General features: G+C 39.9%; 1 protein-coding gene across 3 annotated transcripts in view; it reads left to right on the forward strand.

Moving 5' to 3' along the window:
* The first annotated feature begins 224 nt into the window (after positions 1-224).
* Positions 225-23,127, forward strand: part of LOC132392752 (collagen alpha-3(VI) chain) — a 69,919-nt gene continuing 47,016 nt past the window's right edge. For all 3 annotated transcript variants that reach the window (XM_059967061.1, XM_059967062.1, XM_059967063.1), the window contains exons 1-2: positions 225-344; positions 7,267-7,362. In XM_059967061.1, the coding sequence (XP_059823044.1) occupies positions 7,290-7,362 (73 nt within the window). In that variant the 5' untranslated portion in view covers positions 225-344; positions 7,267-7,289. The remainder of the gene's footprint in view (positions 345-7,266; positions 7,363-23,127) is intronic.

Genomic DNA, 23,127 nt, shown 5'->3' on the forward strand with positions numbered 1-23,127 from the left:
ATTTCCAAATGTACTGTTTGTTGTGCACCAGTTGCCCAATCTGGAATGTTTTTCAATAGACAAAAGTAGTCTAAGGTGAAAAATTTCAAAGCAACCAAAAAACAATGAAAAATTAATTCTGACTGAAGCAAGAAGTACTGCATACATTCCCAAAATATCCACCAATGAGTGGATGGATTATCACACACATCCTAGTACATGCCTCCTGAACTGAGTAAAGTGGAAAAAAACTGTAAATAATATTTTTCAAATAGAGAGAAGTAGCTTGACTCAGCTTACTTCAACAGAAGAGATCAGCAGATGAACATCTTGTGCACATTTACTTCATGATAACAGCTTTGATGGTAAGTGCTTGTTTCACTATTCTAATCAGGCTACAGAAACTAATTCCTTTTATGATGGCTGTAAAACCACAAGGGAGTTTATAATTTTGTTTTATTTTACCTTCATTAAAAAAAACTGTTATCACTATTACCTGGGATACCCTAGGATTTATTTCCTGTAGGAAATACTTAATTTGGTAGTGATCTATTAAAGTAATTTATTTACATTGCACAAGGTGATGTTCTGTTACAAATGACATTATTTGGTTCTGAAATAAAAAAAAATCTTACTCTATGCTTTAAAGATGATTACTTTTGTTAAGTAAGTAGATTCCTCCCCCCCCCCCCCCGCCCGCCCAGTTATTTCTTTTCTCTATGACAGAAATTAATTAATTTTAAAATCATGAACTCTTTGGCTGTTCATGACCTATCAGTTTGTAGCTGAGAGTGACATTCAGACATTCACCTACTGGTCCTTTTATTCCAATAGTGCCAGGTGAATCTAATCTCCTTGGAAATATCTTGAGCCTGTCTATTGTCTCTCAGTGTCAACAGGTCTGAGGTCAAATGTTGAGCAAAACAGGAATGAAAATGACAACTAGTCTTCCAGAATTCCCATCAGGTGCACCACAACCCCGTTCTCCCCATTTTATACCTGTGATTGTAAGGCTAAGTACAGCTCTAATAGTGTATTTAAGTTTGCTAATGACACCACTGTTGTTGGCCAAATCAAAGGTGGAGATGAATTGGCATGTATCCTGTCTATATTTAACCAGATGTTTGTCAGTATTTGTTTATGCATGATTTTCATAAATTCTATTGTATTTGTTTATTTTTCCTCTAAATGTCTGTAAGAAAGTTGATCTCAAAGTGGTAAATGGTGACATGTACATAATTTGATAATAAATTTACTGTGACTTTGCACTACAACAGAGAGTTGAGTTCATAATCTGGTTCGCAACAGCTCTAAGGAAGCTGCTGTATTTCAGGTGAGATGTTAAAGCTCGGTCTGCCCTTCAAGGTGTGCAAGAAATATCCCCTCTGCAACTCAAAAAAGAGCAGTACTCTCTCTTAGAGATAGTCCTTACTACTCTCACTTCAGATGGCGGAATAGTGTAGTGGACTCGATGGGCCAAATAGCCTAATTCAGTTGCTATGTCATTTGGTCTATTCTCAGTTAACTGTTGGGAAGTGTGAGCTTCTCTAAGGATGTGATTAAGCTCAACCACCGTGATAGTCACACTCAAATTGCCAGTCAGGTGTCTGTGAGATCATAATCAGCTATGATTCACCATGTAACACTGTGTACTGAAAGAACTCATGGAGCCGGGCAGCATCTGTAGCAATTCCTGTCATTTTAGGTTGAAACCCTGCATTCTCTTCAGCATAGTACTGCAGTATTTAATAGTTTCAGTTAAACACCAAGAGCTCAAGCAACTGCAACAGCTGTGAAGGGTTCTGTTAATAAACAAACAGCGGTTTTTAAAAGTGTTCCAAGAGGAAGTTTCTCACTACATATTTTAGCATAAGATTGTCTGCTCAATTCATTTTTTGTAGCCCAGCTGCTGATGGAACATTTGTCTCTACAAGAGCCAATTCTGTAGCAAAGGCAAACTGAAGAAAACTGTATCTAGATTGCTTTCTCCAGTTTTGTTATTACCAAATACACACTGGGGTGGTTTGCATCAAAGCAATTCATCCATGCTGCTCACACCACAATGAAACATGAAACATCCTTCAACAACTGAGCTCTACTCAAGGAAGCAAAACTTCGACAGAGAACTTCAGCTACAAAGAGAATTTAGAGGGTCTACAAATGACAAGAAGCCCTCTACTTTGCAAGTCATACTTAGAGGGCAACGGATTGTTTAATAAAAAATGTCATTAGCTTCTTTCTCTTTCCACTGACTGTTGCTGGGTTCACTCATGACGCAAATAATAAAGATGGAAAGAGGGAGGGCTCTAGAAATGGACTGAATGAAACTGGATCCTCCAGTACTGCCACATACTGTATACTGGTTTGGATGCAGAGGGCTGAATCGGTTGACTCCCTGCTCTTGGGATTTGAATAGCGAGGGATGATGAGTCCTCAGCCATGACCAGGTCAAACTGAAGTTCAAGTTTAACTGTGATTCAACTGTACACATGTAGACAGATAAATGAACCAGCATTCCTCTGGGGCCAGGGTGCAAAACAAGTGCATAGCACAAAAACATAGCACACAGAGTAATGATAGTACATACGGTCACAAAGTAATATTAGCACGAGTGGCATGGTGTGAAGATTGATGGTCATGGGATGTCTCAGTCATTGCTATGGTTCTGCCCAGACAGCCTTCGCAAGGAGGCTTTTCAAAACCTTTGGTCTGAAGCATTCTCAACTCTGCGACTAATTCAGTTCAGTACATACTATACCCCAGACCTTCACACTTTGATCCAGCTGCAGTGAACACACCAGACCTCAGGAGTCAGTGCTCACTCACTGTCCGAGCTGAGTAGCCAGTAAACAGCATTTCTGGGCCATTAGGTGGCATATGTAGCCTGGCTCCACTCACTTATAGTATTGTCTACCAGCAAAGGAAGGATGGTGGCCTAGTTGTTTTTGTTCCTTAATAATATTTTTGCTTAAATTGCTCTAGTTAAGAGACTTTACCTGATATTTTACTTTTAAAATCTACTTTTATATAGTTTAAAAAATATCTGTCAACTATCTATAAATGCTATCAAATGAATTTCAAAACAATTGAAAAAGCCTTCCCTGCCCAAGCCCTGAGAAAGCCATCAGGGCAGCCTGGGAATGCGGCCTTGGGATCTGCAAACTACACCCCATCCTCGGCCCAGATCACACTTTGCAAGCTGGCTGTAGCAACGAGGCCCCAAGGTCACCAGGGGTCACGGAAATCGCCAGGAGGCCCGTGTGCACTGGATCACATGTGATCTAGTTTGTAAAACTACTCCAAAAATATTTTAGAACAAAGTTAGTTTTTTTAATGATAAAAATATTGTAAATACATATATAACAACCTCTAGATCAGGGAATCCCTCCAAAAACAAGGGTGGAATCTGAATCAAACACCAAGCCTGCTGCCTTGGGATCAGGGAAGTGGATTCTCCTGAGTAGTGGCTGAAAATGCTAGCACATCCAGGATTCTATTAGGCTCCAAATAGAGTGCAGCAATAGAATGCACTGAGAGGTGCCCTGGCATCGCTGACTCTGCTTGTCCCAGCCTCACTTTGGTGCTACGTATATCTGGGGGTGGCTGAAGCCAACACCATTTGTTCTATTGCCCTTTCACTAACATGAATCCAGAGCAGAACACAAGGAGATGACTAAAGGGAGGATGTTTAGTATTGAAAAAGCAGTTCTATGATTGAAATTTGAGAGACACAGGCAATCAATACCATAGCCCATCTCCCAGAGGTGAATGCTCATTGATGATCAAATGCTGAAAATTCTTAGCAAGCAGAGCAACATTTATAGAGTAATGCTTTATACCTGGGTGTTGATTTAGTGCAGTGTTTTCTTTCACACACACACACAGATTCGGAGATAATATGTATAAAATTTGAATCAGACGCTAGTGAATAATTCATAAAATGATAACTAACCAGAATCTCTCTGTGCTTTATTGATGCTAGGACAATGGTTGCAATGAACAAAACTTCTCAATTAAGGAGGAGAATTTTGCATATTAACATAATTTAAAACAGAAGTTCATACAAATCCCCAAATACATTCAGTAAAATTGAAGTCAAAATCCCATGCTTTGTGGCTGCCTTGAGGTTGCATAAAGTATATATACTTTGATAATAAATGTACTTTGAACTTTGAAATTTGAACATCTATCTCTAATGCCAAGAATTTTTAAAGCAGTAGCTTGCAATGATTTAAGGATAATATTTTTATTTAACTTGCATTTCTTCTTGAAGTATAAATTCCTACTTATTCACAGAGAAGATGTCATAGGCCTATTGAATCATCATGCCCTGATCAGGATGTCCCAGATTTTTCATCAGATTTTACACAGATCCCAAATCAAAACAAACTTGAAGGTGGTGCTAAATGGCACCATCAAATTTGCAGTCCAGTACCAGTCCGTATCTATAATTATTAACTGAAACACATTTTCCCTGAAATGTATAACATACATTTTAACACACAAAGATGACTAAGTTAGGCATGTCCAAAGGTTAACATTTTTAAAAATTCAAAGACCATCTCGGGAATCTAGGTATATACCTTTGAGTGACATCATTACTAATCTGTCATCTGACTTCATCTGCATTGTTGTATCCACATAGCCTTCAACAACTTTGATGTATTTGTATCAATTAATCACAAATTTAAAATAAACAATTGCGATCAATTGACAGATTCAAGGGAAAAATCCAACTTGCTACTGACCTCCATGTGACTACGTTCTCTAATTTCACACATGAAAGGCTTGCCTGTAGTTTTTGGACTACAGTGCCTTAACTGCACCTCAGGAAAAAGAATTGTTTATTTTTAACAATCTATCCTAAGACGGCCAATTACGTCCACCCTTCTATAAAACCGCTACATTCCAGCAAGTTAAAACCATAGTTGCATAAACTTTTGTTGCAATTTAATCCAGAGGTTCAGAGGGGATTTTGTTAAACCTTTCCCACTGAGACCAATATATTTTTCAGTAAGAGCTCTTTCTAGTGTGGCTCATATTAATGTAGACATAATCTAACAAGGACTTTTATTTCCGTAGCATAACTTTTTTCTTCTTTTACTCAAGTTTTCTGGATATGGTCAGTTTTCACTAATGCTTAAAAAGAATCTGTGCCTGCAAGAAATGCTAATAATCAAGCACATGTTGTTCAAGTCTTTACACATGTACTGCTTCTGGCTTAAAATCTTTAAGATATTAGAACACCATCACTTTTTGATTTGAAATTAATAACATCACATTTACTCACACATTGAAATTTAATGCCACAGATCTGGCCATTCCTTGAAATGGAAAGTGATAACTCTTTCAGCTTACAAAAAATGCTGATAGGACACAGCAGGCCAGGCAGCTGTTTCGGGCCGAGACCCTTCATCAGAACATGATGGTCCTGATGAATCAGGGTCCTGATGAAGGGTCTCGGCCCGAAACGTCGACTGTGCTTTTCCTTATAGATGCTGCCTGGCCTGCTGTGTTCCATCAGCATTTTGTGTGTGTTGTTGTTTGAATTTCCAGCATCTGCAGATTTCCTCATGTTTACTCTTTCAGCTTAATGCTTCCATCTAAGGTGATGCCTGTTTTATCATTTCTACAAATTTGGATAGGTGGATTTGTATTTGATCTCCTAGAATTTGAAAAAATATTATAAATTTAAACTCGGATGTTCATTCTGCATAACTAACATCCACAGACATTCCCCCGCTCTGTGACTACTATTTTAGTCTTCTTAAGAAATTCCATTCAGTTTCATCAAAAGCATCTTTTATACATCTATACTGTATGTCTCTAATCAACTGAAAACACTCAACTATTCTTAATTGCAAACTCCAGGTACTCTCGAAAATCAGTTCTTTACTAACTGCTCCTCAGTTTCCTTCTTGCTATTTCTCTTCATTAAGCAGCTGACTGAGATGCAGAGTTTTTTCATTTGAGGAGATTTTGGAAGATTACAGTTCAACATCTACATTATCCTTACCCACATCAAAATCTAGAATGAGAACCATCTGCTGCTGAGGGCTTGTTGGTGTTTTCTTTCTTGTCACTGATTCCATATTACATTTTCGAGCAGGGCCAAAGGGCCAGTTTCTCTGCTGCAGAGCTTTATTACTCTTTTCCTTGGAACTTTTGAGATGCAACCTTCTTCCTCTATCCTTGCAAAATGATAATTCTGCTTGTTTGACATTTTATTATTTGCATTCACAATATCTCCACTGCTGTTATTTTTAAGCAGTATACAGTAGTTCTCACCACACACTATTCCCTATCATAACAGTAAATAAACAAAAAATAGCAAGAAGGGAACTGAAGATTTGAGATGCACGCTGGACAGCAAAACCACATTCAATGGACGGAGCTAAGCAATCTTGAGATGAAGAATCTCAAAGCACCACAGTTCAGCCACCTAGTTACAAATCGAGGTACACAAATAAATAAAGCTTAAGGCTCCAGAACATCCCAATCATCAGTTTGGTGAGGCATTGAGATGTAAAGTCATAGCTTGCAATCATATTCAGTCTGAAGTGTCAAGCTGATGACCCGCTTTGTCCCTTCCTAGGATCCCTGTCATCATAGAAGCCAGTCAATTCCATTTGGTCTTTCGGATATAAGAAGTGACTCTGAGTGATGGTGTGGAATAATTATTCTCCTAATCTCTATAAGGTTAAATAGAAACAATATGTTATGTATTAGTTTTCTCATCTATAAATGATTAAATAAAGACAATCCCCAAACTAGAAAGTACAGACATTAAAAACTACAAGCCAAGAACCTGCACTAGTGTTAAGTCATGATAAGTGAACGACAATTTATGAGTTATAATGGAAAATAGACTAATAAAGCCTGTCATTGTGACTTCCCTGAGATAAGTTGTTCAGATTGGAACATTACAACTTACCCATACATGGCAAGAAACTGCTGGAAAATCAGTAAGGAGAGCACAGATATAGAAGACTAGTCAGTAAGTGTTCGTGTGTCCTGAGCAGTACACAATGTGGAGAAAGATCAGAAAGTATGAACTTTATTGAACCTTCATATGTTTACAGGCTAACCTTGAAAGCTTTATTCTTTCCGCTTCAACTACGTTGGGTACCTGTGAGCTTACATCACACACAGAGATGCAGTGATTCTCAAATTCTTGATCTGTTTGTGAATGTTTTTTCATCTGAGCCATAACTTTGTAACAGAGTAACAAAATGGCGGCTACTTATTAAAGGTGCAATTCTGAGGTGACATATTTTTCTGTTGCAGGTCTACTCCAAAGAACATTCAAAATGAAGTGCTCTGTGTCCCTCTGGGCTGTGCTCGGTCTAATCCTCCTGTACTTTGGTACCGAAGCACAACAGGGTAAGAAAACAATAAAATGAAAGTTCTGAGTGAAAGTCACTTTCTGTGCTTCACTGCTTGTCAAGAACAAAGCTGGACGTTGAAGATTTTGCAAATGAAGCTTGCTAAAGTTTTTTTTTAACAGATTCAGAATAAAGGGAGCAGAATCAGGATGTACAACAGTCAGGAATGCAAGGATTGTACATTGATGTACCCAATTAGTTATCTGAGGCCCTTAATTGTAGTTTCATCTTATTATTTCTATGTAGAAAGACCTTTACAGCTCATGATAATGCATTGGTTCCTGAATAATGGCATTTAAGTGAGCAAGCTCTTTGCTCAATCAAAATAAAAACGGCAGCTTACATTTCTAAAGATGGTTTAAAATAGGAAGGTACCCAATAGCACTTCAGACAACCCTGAGAATAAATAGTTGATAAATCAACAAGGAAACAGTAGATATAGACCATCCCCCCAGATTATAACAGGGCTCCATTCCCGAGAACTGTTCCTATTTGAGACATATGAGAGAGGATCACAGAAACAGTGGTGATGGGAGAGTGAGGAGATGCAGGAAGAATGCCCGCTTGCAAACTTCAGTGAAGGAAATGAACAAGAGAGTGAGTGAGTGTGTGTGCTCAGCTCCCTCAGCTCTTCTTGGTAGCTTAACCCAGTCCCCAAATGTTGTGGCTTGGTGTGGGGTGGAGGGGGTGAGTGGTTGGATGGCGTTAAGTGGAGAGAAGAAACGTGGACATGTCTCCTCCTCACCTGGCAGAGATAACTGCAGCCCCGCAGAAGCAGTCAAATCCATCCCCATTCGTCTTGCCATCCAAACGCTTGTGTCAATAGGGCAGGCATTCAGAACTCAGAAAGGACCTATGGTCCAATATTATAACTCTGTATGGCAATAAGCATTTGCTAAAGTATCCATTCCTCTTGAGCCTATTGCTTGAAGCCCATATGTAGCTCAGAATTATGCATGAGGAACCACAAGATCCTTTACTTTTCATTCTGTTTCAAGCAAGTGTCCCATCATTTAGGGATAAAAATAAAGAGAAATAGTAAATGCTTTGCATGCTCAGGGTACTTGTTGGCATTTGAATTGTATACTGTTTGATGGCCTTCACACTAATAAATACCCATTTTATTTATCAGGAAGCCACTTCAGTGGTTAATGGTACTTTTGGATGAGGGACACTTGGTTGGGCACTGGAAATATATCCACCAGAAAGTGCCTGAAGACTGTCAAATCTCTTTCATAATACTGATATCTTTCAGGACTTCACTGTTCTCTTCCCTGAGTTTTGTAACTTCAATGACATTCTACTTGGTAAATAGAATAGAGAAGAAAACATTTAGCAGCCTTCTCCATCTCTGTGGCTCCACACATAGATGACCATACTGATTGCTAAGACCATAAGAGATAGGAGTAGTATTAGGCCACTCGGCCCATCAAGTCTGCTCCACCATTTGATCATAGCTGATCTATTTTCCCTGTCAAACCCATTCTCCTGCCTTTTCTCCGTAACCTCTCATTTCCTGACCGATCAAGAACCTGTCAGCCTCTGCCTTAAATATACCCAATGACCGGGCCTCCACAGCTGCCCATGGCAACACATTCCTCAGATTTACCACACCCTAGCAAAAGAAATTCCTCCTTCCACGGACATTCTGAGGCTGTGCCCTCTGGTCCTAGACTCCCCCACTATAGGAAACATTCTCTCCACATTCACTCTATCTAGGCCTTTCAACTTTCAATAGGTTTCACTGAGATCCCCCTCATTCTTCTAAATTCCAGACAGTAAAAGCTCAGAGCCATCTAACGCTTCTCATATGACAACCCTTTCATTTCCGGAATCATCTTTTGTTAAATAAGGGTCCCAAAACTGCTCACAACACTCCAAGTGAGGCTTCGAAAGTGCCTTATAAAGCTTTGGCATTACATCCTTGCTTTTATACTCTAGTCCTCTTGAAATGAATGCTAACATTGCACTTGCCTTCTTCATCACAGATTCACAGATTCAACCTGTAGATTAACCTAGACTCCCAAATTCCTTTGCGCCTCAGATTTTTGTATTTTCTCTCCATTTAGAACATAGTCAACCTTTTCATTTCTTCTGCCAATGTACATGACCATACACTTCCCGACATGTATTCCATCTGCCACTTCTTTACCCATTTTCCTAATTAGTCTAAGTTCTTCTGCAGCCTCCCTGCTTCCTCAACACTACTTGCCCTCCACCTATTTTTACATTGTCCACAGACTTAGCCACAAAGCTATCACTTCCATCATCCAAATCATTGTCATACTGTATAATGTAAAAAAAAGCAGTCCCGACACAGACCCCTGTGGAACACCACTGGTCACCGGCAGCCAACCAGAAATGGCTCCCTTTATTTTCAGTTTTTGCCTCCTGCCAATCAGCCAATGCTCTATCCATGCCAGTATCTTTCCTGTACCAGCTTGGCTCTTAACTTGGTAAGCAGCCTCATGTGTGGCACCTTGTCAAAGGCCTTCTGAAAATCCAAGCACACAATATCCACCCATTCTCCTTTGTTTATCTTGCTCACTATTTCCTCAAAGCATTCCAGCAGATCAGTCAGGCAAGATTTTCCCTTAAAGAAACCATGCTTCTGAAGGAGAACTATTCTCTCCCTTGTTACACCTTTGCTCTTAATAGACAGTACTTATCCTTGTCCTTATCTACCTGAAATATCTAACGTTGTGGCGACCCATTTCCTGGCACATCCGAACCGGCTCACAATTAGCCAGCGTTCCGGCTAAGGGAGATAGCCTATGGGGGTTTGCGAGCACAGAGCTTTGGAGCCTCTGCGCCATGGGGGGCAGGTTGAGGGAGGCTTAAAAGCAAGGCTGGGTATTTTGAATAAAGTTTTTTCTTCGACTGCAGTTACCGACTCTGTGTTGTAATTTTAGTGCTGCATGTAGCACACCGCTACAACGTCCCCTTTTTCTCTTCCTGATTTCCTTCTTCCCTTATGCTCCTCATGGGTTCACTTGATTGCTACTGCCTATACCAGACATATGCCTCTGTTTTCTTGACCAGAATCTTAATATCCCCCAACCTCAAAGCTTCTCCTCCCCGTAGCTGTCTTTTGGAATAAGTCAAATCTTTTATGGCACAAAGTCAAAGCAGCTGGAAGGGGAAATGACTCGAATTCCACTAAATTACAAATCCATAGCAACACTTGTAAACATTCTTGCATGATCTAGCTCAGAAAGTAGAAGACTATTGAAACCTGAGGATAAGGAATCATTTAATGCTGCTGAGTGAGATTGCCTCTCGCAACCTCTTCGGCCATTACCAAGGTCAGAGGTGAACAGGGAGAGGTCACCATTACAAGGCGGTGGTTAAAGGACGGCTCCTACAGCCTTCACAACTGAGTCAAAAGATTCAAAAGTGATGATCGGAACAGAAAAGTGGTATAACAGGAAATCTATGCTTTCACATTAATTTGAATGCCTTATTTATATGATCAGCTCTGAGCTGAGAAACTTGGGTTTAACGATCTGTGTAGCCCACACAAGTGTAAACATCTTAATAGCATAAAGGAAAATTAAATGTATTCATTATTTATACATCATCAGCTATCTGATAAAATGCAGATATCTTTGCTGATTCTTCACATTCTCTTCCTGACAGCTAATGCTGATAAAGTATCTTTGCTCTGGTAACCTGATTAAAAAAGGGATCAAGTAGTTAAATTTCAGTGGAGATGCAGAAGACTGGAATCTGGAGCAGTAAACAATCTGCTGGAGGAACTCAGTGGGTCGAGTGGCATCTGTGGCAGGAAAGGTATTTGTAATGTCTCTTCCTACTGATGCTGTTCAACCAGTTCAACCAGTTCTTCCAACAGGTTGGTTGTTGCTAAACATCATTCCTTTGAACTGAAAACTGCTGAGTAGAACAGAAAAGATATATGATGTGTTTAATAAACGGTTCAATGCCATAGTCTCAGAAGACTGCATACTGAGTGCACGTTTTGAAGCAGGAAGGAGAAACTGTATAAGTGGTCAGAGCGAACTATGTGAAGTTAGTAACCTGTCATGGTTCCATGCACTGATTTGTTACACATCTTCTTAATGTGTAATATTCTCTGACTAAAGTGAATAAAGATTAGCTTCATTTTTCACATATATATAGAAACATACAATGAAATGTACTGTTTATGTCAATGACTGACAGAGTCCTGGATATTTGGGGGGGGGGGGCAGCCCTCAAGTATCATCATACTTCTGGCACTAACCTAGCTTAATAACCCTAATCCATACAGTTATGTTTTGTAAATCCAAAACGTAGAACTAATCGAAGGAAAAACTTGGAGCAGGGTATAATATGTCAACTTTGTTCTGATTTTAGTGAGGCACACACTTATGATGTGGCGGTGTAATGGCGTACCTTTATTTATAACCTGTAATGAATTATTTAAACAAGCAAAGAATGTTTAATCAAGCAATATATTTATAATATACCTCACATATTACCCAAATGTTAAAAACACAACACTCCTCCCTGCTTATCTAAAAACTTCAATTCAATATGCATAGAATGCATTTCAACATAAATAAACACACACACACACACACACACACACACACACACACACACACACACACACACACACACACACACACACATGTACTATATAATTCAACTACTATAGAGACATCCACAGCAAAGTAAACTTTAATTGTCCCATTCAAGCCTGAAGATTTAATTGTTGTGGAGGATTTCTCACTCTGGTGGGATAATGTCTTTCTTGACAAGGGGACGTCACTCTGCTTAGCTGGTAAACTTGTGGCTGTGGAACACTCTTAGTTTCTGGTGGTTGTAGGAATTGACTCTGGGACTGCAGGAAGTGGTTCTGTCAGCTTTGGATGCCGTTCCTCTCTAGCAAATGACTCTGCTCTGTTCACCTAATTGACAAGTCATCTCCAGATGATTTCAGACACAATCTCCACTGTGTAGGAGAGTGGTCCAGTTCTATCCTTAATCTTTTCAAAAGTACCCACGTTTGATTGGCTCTGTAGTCCCTCACCAGAACTGCCTATCCAGGAGTCAAACATTGAACCTCCTTGTTTGGCTCAGCTGTTTGGTCTGCATGCTCCTTCAGAGACAGGGTTTGAGATGATCCAAGTATGAGTGCAAAGGATGACCCAGGAACAGCAGGACTGGTGAGTTGTTGGTTGTGAAGTGTGCTGTATTGTGATATGCAAGGAGGAGATCAGTGAGCTTCTGGTTCAGTGTCAGTGTAGAGTGTTCTGGTAACATTGCTTGCAGTGTGTTCTTAGACTCTGGACAAACAACACCTCTAAGCCTTTTGTAGCTGGGTGGTATGGTGCAGGTATGGAATGAATGGAAAATGTCTTTTTTCATTCAGAATGACTGAAACGGTTGTGCAACAAATTGTGATCTATTGTCACTGACTAAGTGTTCTGGGACACCAGTTCTTGAGAAGAGATGCCTCAACACATCAACAGCATGTGAGTCTGTATCAGAGACTATTGGGAACACTTCTAGACACTTTGAAAATGCATCCACTACTACCAAGAAATCTGTGCCAATGAATGTACTGGCAAAATCCACATTAATCTCCTGCCAGGACAATACTGGCCATTCCCAGGGATGGAACTGCACTGGCATTTGCTGTTTTGGATTTGTTGGCATTTCAGACAATGCATGACAAACTGTTCAATCTGCTGAGCTATCATAAGAAATATGATAAGAAATACCATAAGAAAAAGCTTTGAGCCAATGCTTTCTATTTTGACTGTGCCTAGTTGACCACAGTGCAGCTCCTCCAACACTTTAGCTGTCAGCTTGGATGGTACAACTCTCAATCCCCATAAGGCAACCCCTATCAAGGGCCCATCCCAGCACTGGTAAAAATGTTGGAGCTGGGATTTCTGCTGCACATTCCAACTATTTTGGGTTGCCTCATAGACCTGAGAGAGTGTGGCATCTTTACTGATTTCCCTTTGGATCATCTCTGCCATAATAGAGAGACTTCCAATTTGCATTAGGGATAATAGCTCAAGAGGAGTGTCCTCTTCTGTAAATCTTTCAGATGTTTCCATTTCCAAGGGTAAGTAGGACAGCAAATGTATCAGCATTTCCCTGATTAGTCGTCCTCTTGAATTTAATCTCGTAATTGTGTCCCCCAGGAAGCACAGCCCATCTCTGCATTTGTGCTACTGCTGTTAGTAGCAATCCTTCTGTGGATTGAAAATGGACACTCGTGGTTGATGATCAGTAATGAGGGTAAATTCTCTCTCACAAAAGTACCGGTTGAAATGTTTTACACCCCAAACCAGACTCAAGCCTCTCTGTCAATCTGTGCATAACTTTTCTTTGTAGCTATAATTGAACATAATGCAAAGGCTACAGGTCATTCATTTCAAAAGGGCACAGTGTCACAGTCAAACTTCACGAGACAATGCGGGTCATAATGTCTCAATACAGTGTCTTCCATCACCATTTCTTTTACCTTTTTAAAAGCCACTTCACACCACTTTGTCCATTGCTATTTCTTCCCGATCTGTAGTAAAGAGTTCAAAGGCTGGAGCACAGTCGGCAGGATTGGCAGGAACCTGTTGTAGTAATTGACAAATCATAAAAAAGACTGCAACTGTGACATGTCCTGTGGCCTTGCGACTACCACCACTGCTTGACTTTTCCCAGTACACATGTGTAATCTTTGTGCGTGAATCATGTGATCACAGCATTCACACTTGTGTTGTGCTCTGAGCCCATAATCTTCTAATCTTTAGCTGCCTTGAGAGTTATAGATGTTCCTTGTCAACCTTAGCAGTAACAATGACGTCATGCTGGTAACGCTGAATGGCTGGGCAGCCCAGCAGCATGCGGTCCATAGCTTTTTGCCAGAGTGCAGGTGCAGATATTACTCAAAAAATAAGCCTATTATAGTGATAAAGCCCCTCATGAGTCTTTATATTGAGAACACTTACTTTAGACTCTTCTCCCATTTCCATCTGTAAGTAAGCTACAGATTAGACCACCTTGCTGAAGTGTTTCCATCCAGAAAGATTTGCAAAAATGTCCTCTATCAGGGGCAGAGAGCATTGATCTACTTTCAGTGCTGAGTTTGAATCACCAGAGAACCTGATAGACCCATTCTTTATATCTACTTGGACCACTGGTGTTGTCCATGGGCTCCACTCAACTTCAGAAATAATCCCTTCAGCCTCCAAGTAATCCAGCTCACTGACTACTTTATCATGTATGGTATATGGAACTGGGTGAGCTTTGTAAAACTTCGGTGTGGTATTTTCATTTAACACTATTTTTTTGATATGTTTCCAATACTATCCTTGAGTACTGTTGTAGCATCATCCAGTAACTTTCTTAGTTCACTTTCTGTTGACTCTATTGCAGGGGGTATGACATGCAAATGATGGTTAGATCTCCAATCAAGTTTTAGTTGTCTCAGCCAATCACAGCCCCTCCTGTTTTTGTCACTTGGAAGCCCAATGTGGCTTGTTGATTGTTGTATTTCACTGTTACAAATGTCATTCCCACAGGAGTTATCTTTTCTCCAGTGTAAGTTCTTATTTGGATATCTGCAGGCTTCAGTTCAGTATCTTTGAAATGCTGTTCAAATGACTGAAACAGCTGAGCTAGTGTCCAATTACATCTTAATTAATTTGCCATTCATTTCTAGTATTGCTTATCTGTAAGTTTTCACATTGTAAATCTCAAGGCTAATCAGTCCTGTTTTACTCTCATCTTTATCAGATTTTTCATCAATAGAATGCAGATTAGTGCTCTTTTTGAAACTGTATCTTAACTTCTTATCTTTTTCTCTTTGTTGTGCAGTCCATTTATTTTTGCCTGCTTGTATGTGTTCTACTTGCTTGCATTTTCTGCAAGTTTTGTCTTTAAATCTGCATTGGTCTGGTGCATGTGAGTCCCTGTCACAATTGTAACACAATTTGCTCAGCCAGGTAGGCTTTTGTTTGGATGTCACAATTTTCTTCATGCTCACTTTCATTCCTGACAGCAACTCGCTTGCATCTCTGGCTGCTGTTTCCATTGATACAGCAATTTCAACTGTTCTAGTAAATATGAGTTGTGCTTCAATGAGGAGCCATTTTTGAATGCTTCCTTGTACGATTCCACAATCTAAGCAATCTGTCAGTGCATCATTAAGCCCATCACTGAACTGATGATGCTTAGGAAATCTCTTCATTTTAGCATGTACACTGAAATAGACTCCCTTGCCTTTTGATTCCACTTGTGAAATCCAAAGCATTCTGCAATCAACAATGGTTTTGATTCTATATGTTCCTGCATTCCTTTCATTATATCAGTAATGCTCATTTCTGCTGGTTTGATTGGAGCAGTTAAACTTCTAAGCAAATTGTATGCTCTTCTACTTATCACACTTAGAAAAATTTGCTTTGGTATTTTATTTGCTACAAAATACTGCTCAGTCTGCTTAGTATACATCACCCTGTTATCTGTTGCATAATTGAACATGTTTCTCTTTCTGATGCAACCAGCTATTTCTGCTTTTTTAAATTTATGATCATTATCATCTGGTACTCACTCTTTATGAACTGTTTATTGGTAGATAAACATGGAACTGGGAATAATGTGTCTACTTTGTTCTTACTTTTATGAGGCACAAACTTATGATGTGGCGGTATGATAATGTATGCCATTCACATACTTCTACATTTAACACATGATGAAATATTTAAAGATTTTCTGCCTTTCTTTAAACTTGAATGTCTCTGTCCTCTTTTGAAGAAAACAAAAACATGCTGCACTTTTTTAACTCAAATGCCTCACTTCACTTCAACAAGTTGGTAATTGTCTGGGGGTTGCTTTGAAACTTACTAATTTCCACTTATGTTTTGCAAATCCAAATCAAGGAACGAATTGGCAGATAAACTCGGAGCTGGGAATAACGTGTCTACTTTGTTTTTACTTTTGTGAGGCACACGCAAATGATGTGGTGGCATGATAATGTATGCCATTCACATACTTTTACATTTAACCCATGATGAATCATTTAAGAAACAAAGAATGCTTAATTGAACAATATATTTACAGTATTACTCAAATATTACTGAAATAGTAAATACTCAAAGCATGTGTCTGTGGAATGTGGGAGGGAACCGGAGCCCCATAAGGAAACCTGTCTGGTCACAAGGAAAATGTACATAATCCTCACAGAGGGCAATAGGAATTGAACAAAGATATTAGACTTGGCACTGTAAAGCATTATGCTAACTGATATAAAACCATGCCCCCTGTATACTACTGTAACCCCTGTAAAGCCCATAGACAATTTTATGTTGCTGTTATTAAATGACAAGTACAGAGCTACCACCAAAACACTTTATTGAAGATAGTCAACAGACAGTTTATCAATGTCATAATAATATGGCACACACACTTCTTAACCATTACACTACAGTGTTTACACTTAAAGTTATACTCATTAGTTATTCACTTAGATAACGTTATTGTATTTCATTATGGACTGTAAATAAAACTGTGAGATATTTGGACAAGAAATGTCCATTCCTGAAGCCAACAGAAGCCACCAGGATATGGAAAGACAAATCTATGGAGAAGAGGATTGTGTATTCCAGAAAGATCAGCCAAAATCTCCCAAAATGCAGAGCTCAGAACATGTTCAGAGTACCGTATGGTAGTGATTTGATTTGAGAACAATAAGAATATTTGTAGTCCTCAATCAGAAGTGATTTGGAGAAAATGTCCATGACCATTTTGGTCATCACAAGGCAATTTTTTGAGGATGTAATTATGAACATGGACAAGGGAGAGCCAGTGGATGTAGTGTACCTGGACTTTCAGAAAGCCTTTGATAAGGTCCCACATAGGAGATTAGTGGGCAAAATTAGAGCACATGGTATTGGGGGTAAGGTACTAACATGGATAGAAAATTGGTTGGCAGATAGGAAACAAAGAGTAGGGATTAACGGGTCCTTTTCAGAATGGCAGGCAGTGACTAGTGGGGTACTGCAAGGCTCGGTGCTGGGACTGTAGCTATTTACAATATACATTAATGATTTAGATGAAGAGATTAAAAGTAACATCAGCAAATTTGCAGATGACACAAAGCTGGGTGGCAGTGTGAAATATGAGGAGGATGTTGGGTGAGTGGGCAGATGTATGGCAGATGCAGTTTAATGTGGATAAATGTGAGGGTATTCATTTTGGTGGCAGGAACAGGAAGGCAGATTACTATCTGAATTGTGTCAAGTTAGGAAAAGGGGAAGTACAACGAGATCTAGGTGTTCTTGTACATCAGTCATTGAAAGTAAACATGCAGGGACAGCAGGCAGTGAAGAAAGCTAATGGCATGTTGGCCTTCATAACAAGAGGAGTTGAGTATAGGAGCAAAGATGTCCTTCTGCAGTTGTATGGGACCCTGGTGAGACCACACCTGGAATACTGTGTTCAGTTTTGGTCTCGAAATTTGAGGAAGGACGTTCTTGCTATTGGGGTAGGTTCACAAGGTTAATTCCCGGGATGGCAGGACTGTCATATGTTGAAAGATTGGAGCGACTGGGCCTGTATATACTGGAATTTAGAAGGATGAGAGGGGATCTGATTGAAACATGTAAGGTTATCCAGGGATTGGACATGCTAGAGGCAGGAAACATGTTCCTGATGTTGGGGGAGTCCAGAACCAGATGCCACAGTTTAAGAATAAGGGGTAGGCCATTTAGAACGGAGTTCAGGAAAAACTTTTTCACCCAGAGAGTTGTGGATCTATGGAATACTCTGCCTCAGAAGGCAGTGGAGGCCAATTCTCTGGATGCTTTCAAGAAAGAGTTAGATAGAGCTCAAAGATAGTGGAGTCAAGGGATACGGGGAGAAGGCAGGAACGGGGTACTGATTGTGGATGATCAGCCGTTATCAGATTGAATGGCGGTGCAGGCTCGAAGGGCCGAATGGCCTACTCCTGCACCTATTGTCTATTTTAACTGGATCATCAGGTTTCCAGACAATGGTTGTACCACTGCAAGAATCTACAGTGAAGTGGAAGACAGGAAGCTCAGTATGGTGAAATCATTTAACGTAAGTTGGAGAAAACCATTGGAATGAATGAGGGTGCTCTAGTCTTGGGAAAGTGTTTGATTTTTACATAGTTTCTTTTGCCCACAGTGTTAGTGATCAGATCAAATCAGGTGTACTTTTAAATGACATGAAGGAAGAAGGTATTGCACTAAAGAGGCACCTTGAGAGCTCCGAAGATCGCACAACTAGAACTACACTGATGTCAGCTCAATACAGTGTAGCCAAAGTCAAAAGTGATAATTGTGTTTATGGTACTTAAAACTAGAATGTAAAGCATAATACAACTGTTGTTGTAGTTAACAAACATTATTAATATGTATAATTTAGTGCTTAACTGTAGTTGAAATCTAGAAAATATGTTACACAATTTTTAATATTTATAACATAGCGTTAAAACATTATGGGACCTTTGGCCCATGATTTTGTACTGACCTATGTAAAACCACTCCATAATCAATCTCACCCTTTACTCTTACGCAGTCCATAATCCTACATTTTCCTTACATTCATTTCTCTAAGAGTCTCTTAAATGCCCCTATTGTATCTGCTCCTACCACTGCTCCCGGCAGTGCATTACACGCACATTTATATGCAGTAAAGGCAATAACTGTCGTGACAAGATTAGTATGAGTGAATATTTGTTGCAGGGAAGTTATTTACAGCACATATCTGTACCTGTTGGTTAGCATATTGTTGCAGCTCATAGGGATGTTGCCTCACAGTCCCAGCCAGGTTCAAACCAAAAACCTAAGGCTATCTATGTAAAGTTTGTATGTTCTCTCTGTAATGGCATGGGTCCTCCCCATTGCTCTGCTTTCTCCATTAGTTGGTTAATTGATCATTGCAAATTGCCCCTAATTGTGTAGATGAGTGGTAAAATCTGAGGGAAGTTGAGAAGAATGTTGGGAGAGTTAAGTGGGATTACTGTGGATTAGTGTAAATTGATGTTTGGTGGTTGGTGCACACTCATGAGCTTGAGGGCTTGTTACTATACTGTGTCACTCTGACTGTGGGTGTTAGTAGACACTGTAGTGAATTTTGTAGCAGGGAAGATAGAGAGACTGAGTGAATTTGGGTATGGTTAAATATAGTACAAAGTATATATTTCTTTTAAATTAGTTAGTTGACCCATATATTATAGCTAAATGATAGAATACAGTAAATGTGTTCAGCTCCTTCTGCAGAAACCCAATTAACAACACAAACACACAACATTGAAAAAGTGCTGTTAAAGTTCCGCTTATGTCCCAAAAGGTGTATTCTTCATTGATATTACCAACCCAGTGCAGCTCCACTTCTGGGAACAGCGTTAGTCCAAGCGATTCCAAGTGATCACTCGATCTTCTTTTGATTACTCTGGCATGTAATTGTTGCATGCATTGGAGCAATCCTGGCATATCTCCTGGCATATCCTGGGAAGGTCTAGCAATTAGTTGCTCAGTTTGGCTTTCAGCCCAGGCATCACAGCCTTTTGGAAATGACTAGTCATCAAACTCCAATTGCAATGGTGCTGCACTAATCGTACCTGATAGTCAAACTTATCCTGATGGAAAGAGCTGTCTACAGTATCCACACTCATTCCTTGGTTCATTTTCTCACACTTTTTCAGATATTGAAACAGTAGCTGTCGATCTCTTGCATAATATGACTACTCTGTTAGAAGTACTGTTAGTGATGCTGATCTGGCTGTGTGTGTGAATTACAGACTCCTTGATACCATTCAAGAATCATTGACCAGTGGTATGTTTGGAAAGGACCAATGCACTCCAAAGCACAAGTGGCTACTGGATCTCTACTGCCCCACAATGCGATTCTCCCACACAGTCATTCAATCTGAGGACCTCTGTCCACCAACATCCATGATCATTTGTCCATATTATGAGCCCATAACCATGATATGTGACAGGGCATAAATGTCTTCTCTGACAATCCAGCTCTATACTTGCCTCTTAAATTGGAAAGTAGCTCCTACAAAGGATTTTATCCCACCTCAATGGGACAGAGTTTGAGGAGCTTCCTATGCACATTCTGATTTTGCAAAGTCAATACAGATACTTGCTGTGGCATTCATGGTTAATAAGTTGGTATTGAATATTACTGATCTCCTTCTGAGGTGTGCAATAAATTCCACCTCTTCATTACTACATGGATGGTACCCAGAGAAATGATTCAATAAAAACAGAGAATTCTGGAAGTACTAAGTAAACCAGGCAGTAACTGTGGTGAGAGAAATGCAATTAATGTTCAAATAGTAGTCATTAATAATTGTTTCTATATTTCCATCATTTGCATTTTTTGTTTTCTTTTGACTTTTCCATAGCCTTTCCTCTTGTAACCAAGGTAAATGGATCTATTTTCCAACAGTTACAATGTTTTGGGAGTTGTACCCCTGTACAGTGCCCTCCTCCCCTGTGATGATATGAACACTGGTTACCTAAACAGCCATCTTGAAGTTGGTGGCTCTCAAATCCTATTTGGCAAGGCTTTCTGCTATTTGCATCCATATTCCTGTGCAACTCAGCCTGATCCTTTGGTTTAAATCAAAGCCACCTGTTACATCCACGTGAGAAAGTGACTCTACTACTATAACCATTTCTGTAGGCTTAATTCCTGCATGCAACTTGCAATCACTCTCTGGTCGAAGCATCTTTAAACGGGTGAATCAGAATCAGAATTATTATCACTGACATATACAATGAAATGTGTTGTTTTGTGCCCGCAGTACAGTGCAAGATGTAAAAAAAAATACTGGAAGATATAATTAAAAATGGTGTGAAAGAGGAATTGTAAGGTAGTGTTCGTGGATCAATCAGAAACCTGATGGCATAAGGGATAAAGCTGTTACTGAAACAATAAAGTGTGGGTCTTCAGGCTTTGCACCTCCTCGCTGATGGACACAATGAGAAGAGGACATGGTCTTTAATGATGGACACCACTTTCTTGAGGCATTGCCTTTTGAAGTGGTCCTCAATGCTAGGGAGGCTAGATGGAGCCGATGATAGTGCCAATAATTATATCAATGCATTGAGTGCAGGACAGATCCTCTGAGATATTGATCCACAGGAACTTGAAGCTGCTCATCCTTTCCACTGCTGAAAACTCAATGAGGACTTGCTTGTATTGTCCCAAGTTTGCCTTCATAAATTCCACAATCAATTCCTTGATCTTGGTGACATCGTTTGCAAGACTGATGTTGCAACACCACTCCTGCACATTGCTTCGTGTTTCCGTGGCGCTTGATTTAAAGCATCTTGCAGTTCATAATCTAGGAAAGGTCTGACAATTGCACTTTTTTTTTCAGATTTTCTCCTTGAGTCCATGTTGCTAAACCTTTAACTCCAGAAATTCTCTGAATATGCTAGGGTAAAACGTCCCTGAGAACTTCTCTCGTGCCCTCATCAGAGACCTTATACATGGTTCACAGTAAATGCATATGGAGCAACATCTCATATGTCTCAGACTTGATCACTAGGAACAATAACAACCTTCTCTTTGGGCATGTGGTGCCATTTGTCTGCTCCATTTCCACTCCTTAAACTTCAGTAAAATATGTTGCCCTCAGGGAACTTTGCTCATTTTATCTTCAGGCTGCCATCTTTAATCTCCTCAATGTCTACTATCATCACCAACGTGATAATGCCCAACTACTTTCCCAAACAGTAACACTATGTACTTGGTGCCAGTGTGCTGCATAAAGGCTTGATGGTATTGCCATTCACTGTGGCAAGAAATAAGGAAAGAGCTGTCAATAAAATACCCTTTATGGAAGGCAGTCTGTACTTACCCAATACTACGGGCTGGCCTAACAGTGTATAAAATCTCATTCAGCATGGTAGACACAATATTTAAACTTACACAGATTCATTTTATTGTACTTCCTATGAGAAAAGACAAGAATATGCCAGGATTTACATTGGTTGAGTTGCATTTTTGGAAAAGAACTGTATGTTTGTTATTCAACAAACAGCTCCAGGAATTTCTGTTATCATTATAATTCAGGGATAACCATGCCATATAGCAGGGCTTTCATTTTTTGCTTTTCTACTGGCGATTGCTGGTTCAAAGGTCAAGTTTAATGTCAGAGAAATGTATACAATATACCTACATCCTGAAATGCTTTTTCTTCACAAAACATCCACAAAAACGAAGAAGTGCCCCAAAGAATGAACGACAGTTAAATGTGAGAACCCCAAAGTCCCCTCAGATCCCCCCTCCCACGCGTAAGCGGCAGCGAGTAACAATCCCCCCTCCCCCCCACCAGCAAAAATAAACGCACATTGGTACAATCACTGAGCCCAAGCACGTGCTAAGCAATAGCAAAGACACAGACCAAAGTTAGTATAAAAGATTCGCATTTCATCTGAATTCGACAATCCACAGGTTCTCGCTCTCCCTTGCAATGGAGAAGGAGCTGTCCCCCATTTTCACAGTGAGTGGGACACATAACAACAACTGGCTGGTTTACAATCTTAAAAGTCCGTTCCATCACTTTTTTCGAGCACTGTGTCCTAAGATCATGAAGGCCTCATGTCTTCAGGCCCACAGTGAAAGATTTTCCGGCCTCCTCAATGACACATGACTCTCCAGCTGTCACAATGACCCTCGATCCGCCCTTCTCCAGAGCCCTGAGATCTTAGGTTTTGAACACAATCGAGATTCTCAGGCTAAACCCTTGGTATTGAATAAC

The sequence above is a fragment of the Hypanus sabinus genome, chromosome 4 (assembly GCF_030144855.1).
Source record: "Hypanus sabinus isolate sHypSab1 chromosome 4, sHypSab1.hap1, whole genome shotgun sequence".
In the NCBI taxonomy this organism is placed as follows: Eukaryota; Metazoa; Chordata; class Chondrichthyes; order Myliobatiformes; family Dasyatidae; genus Hypanus; species Hypanus sabinus.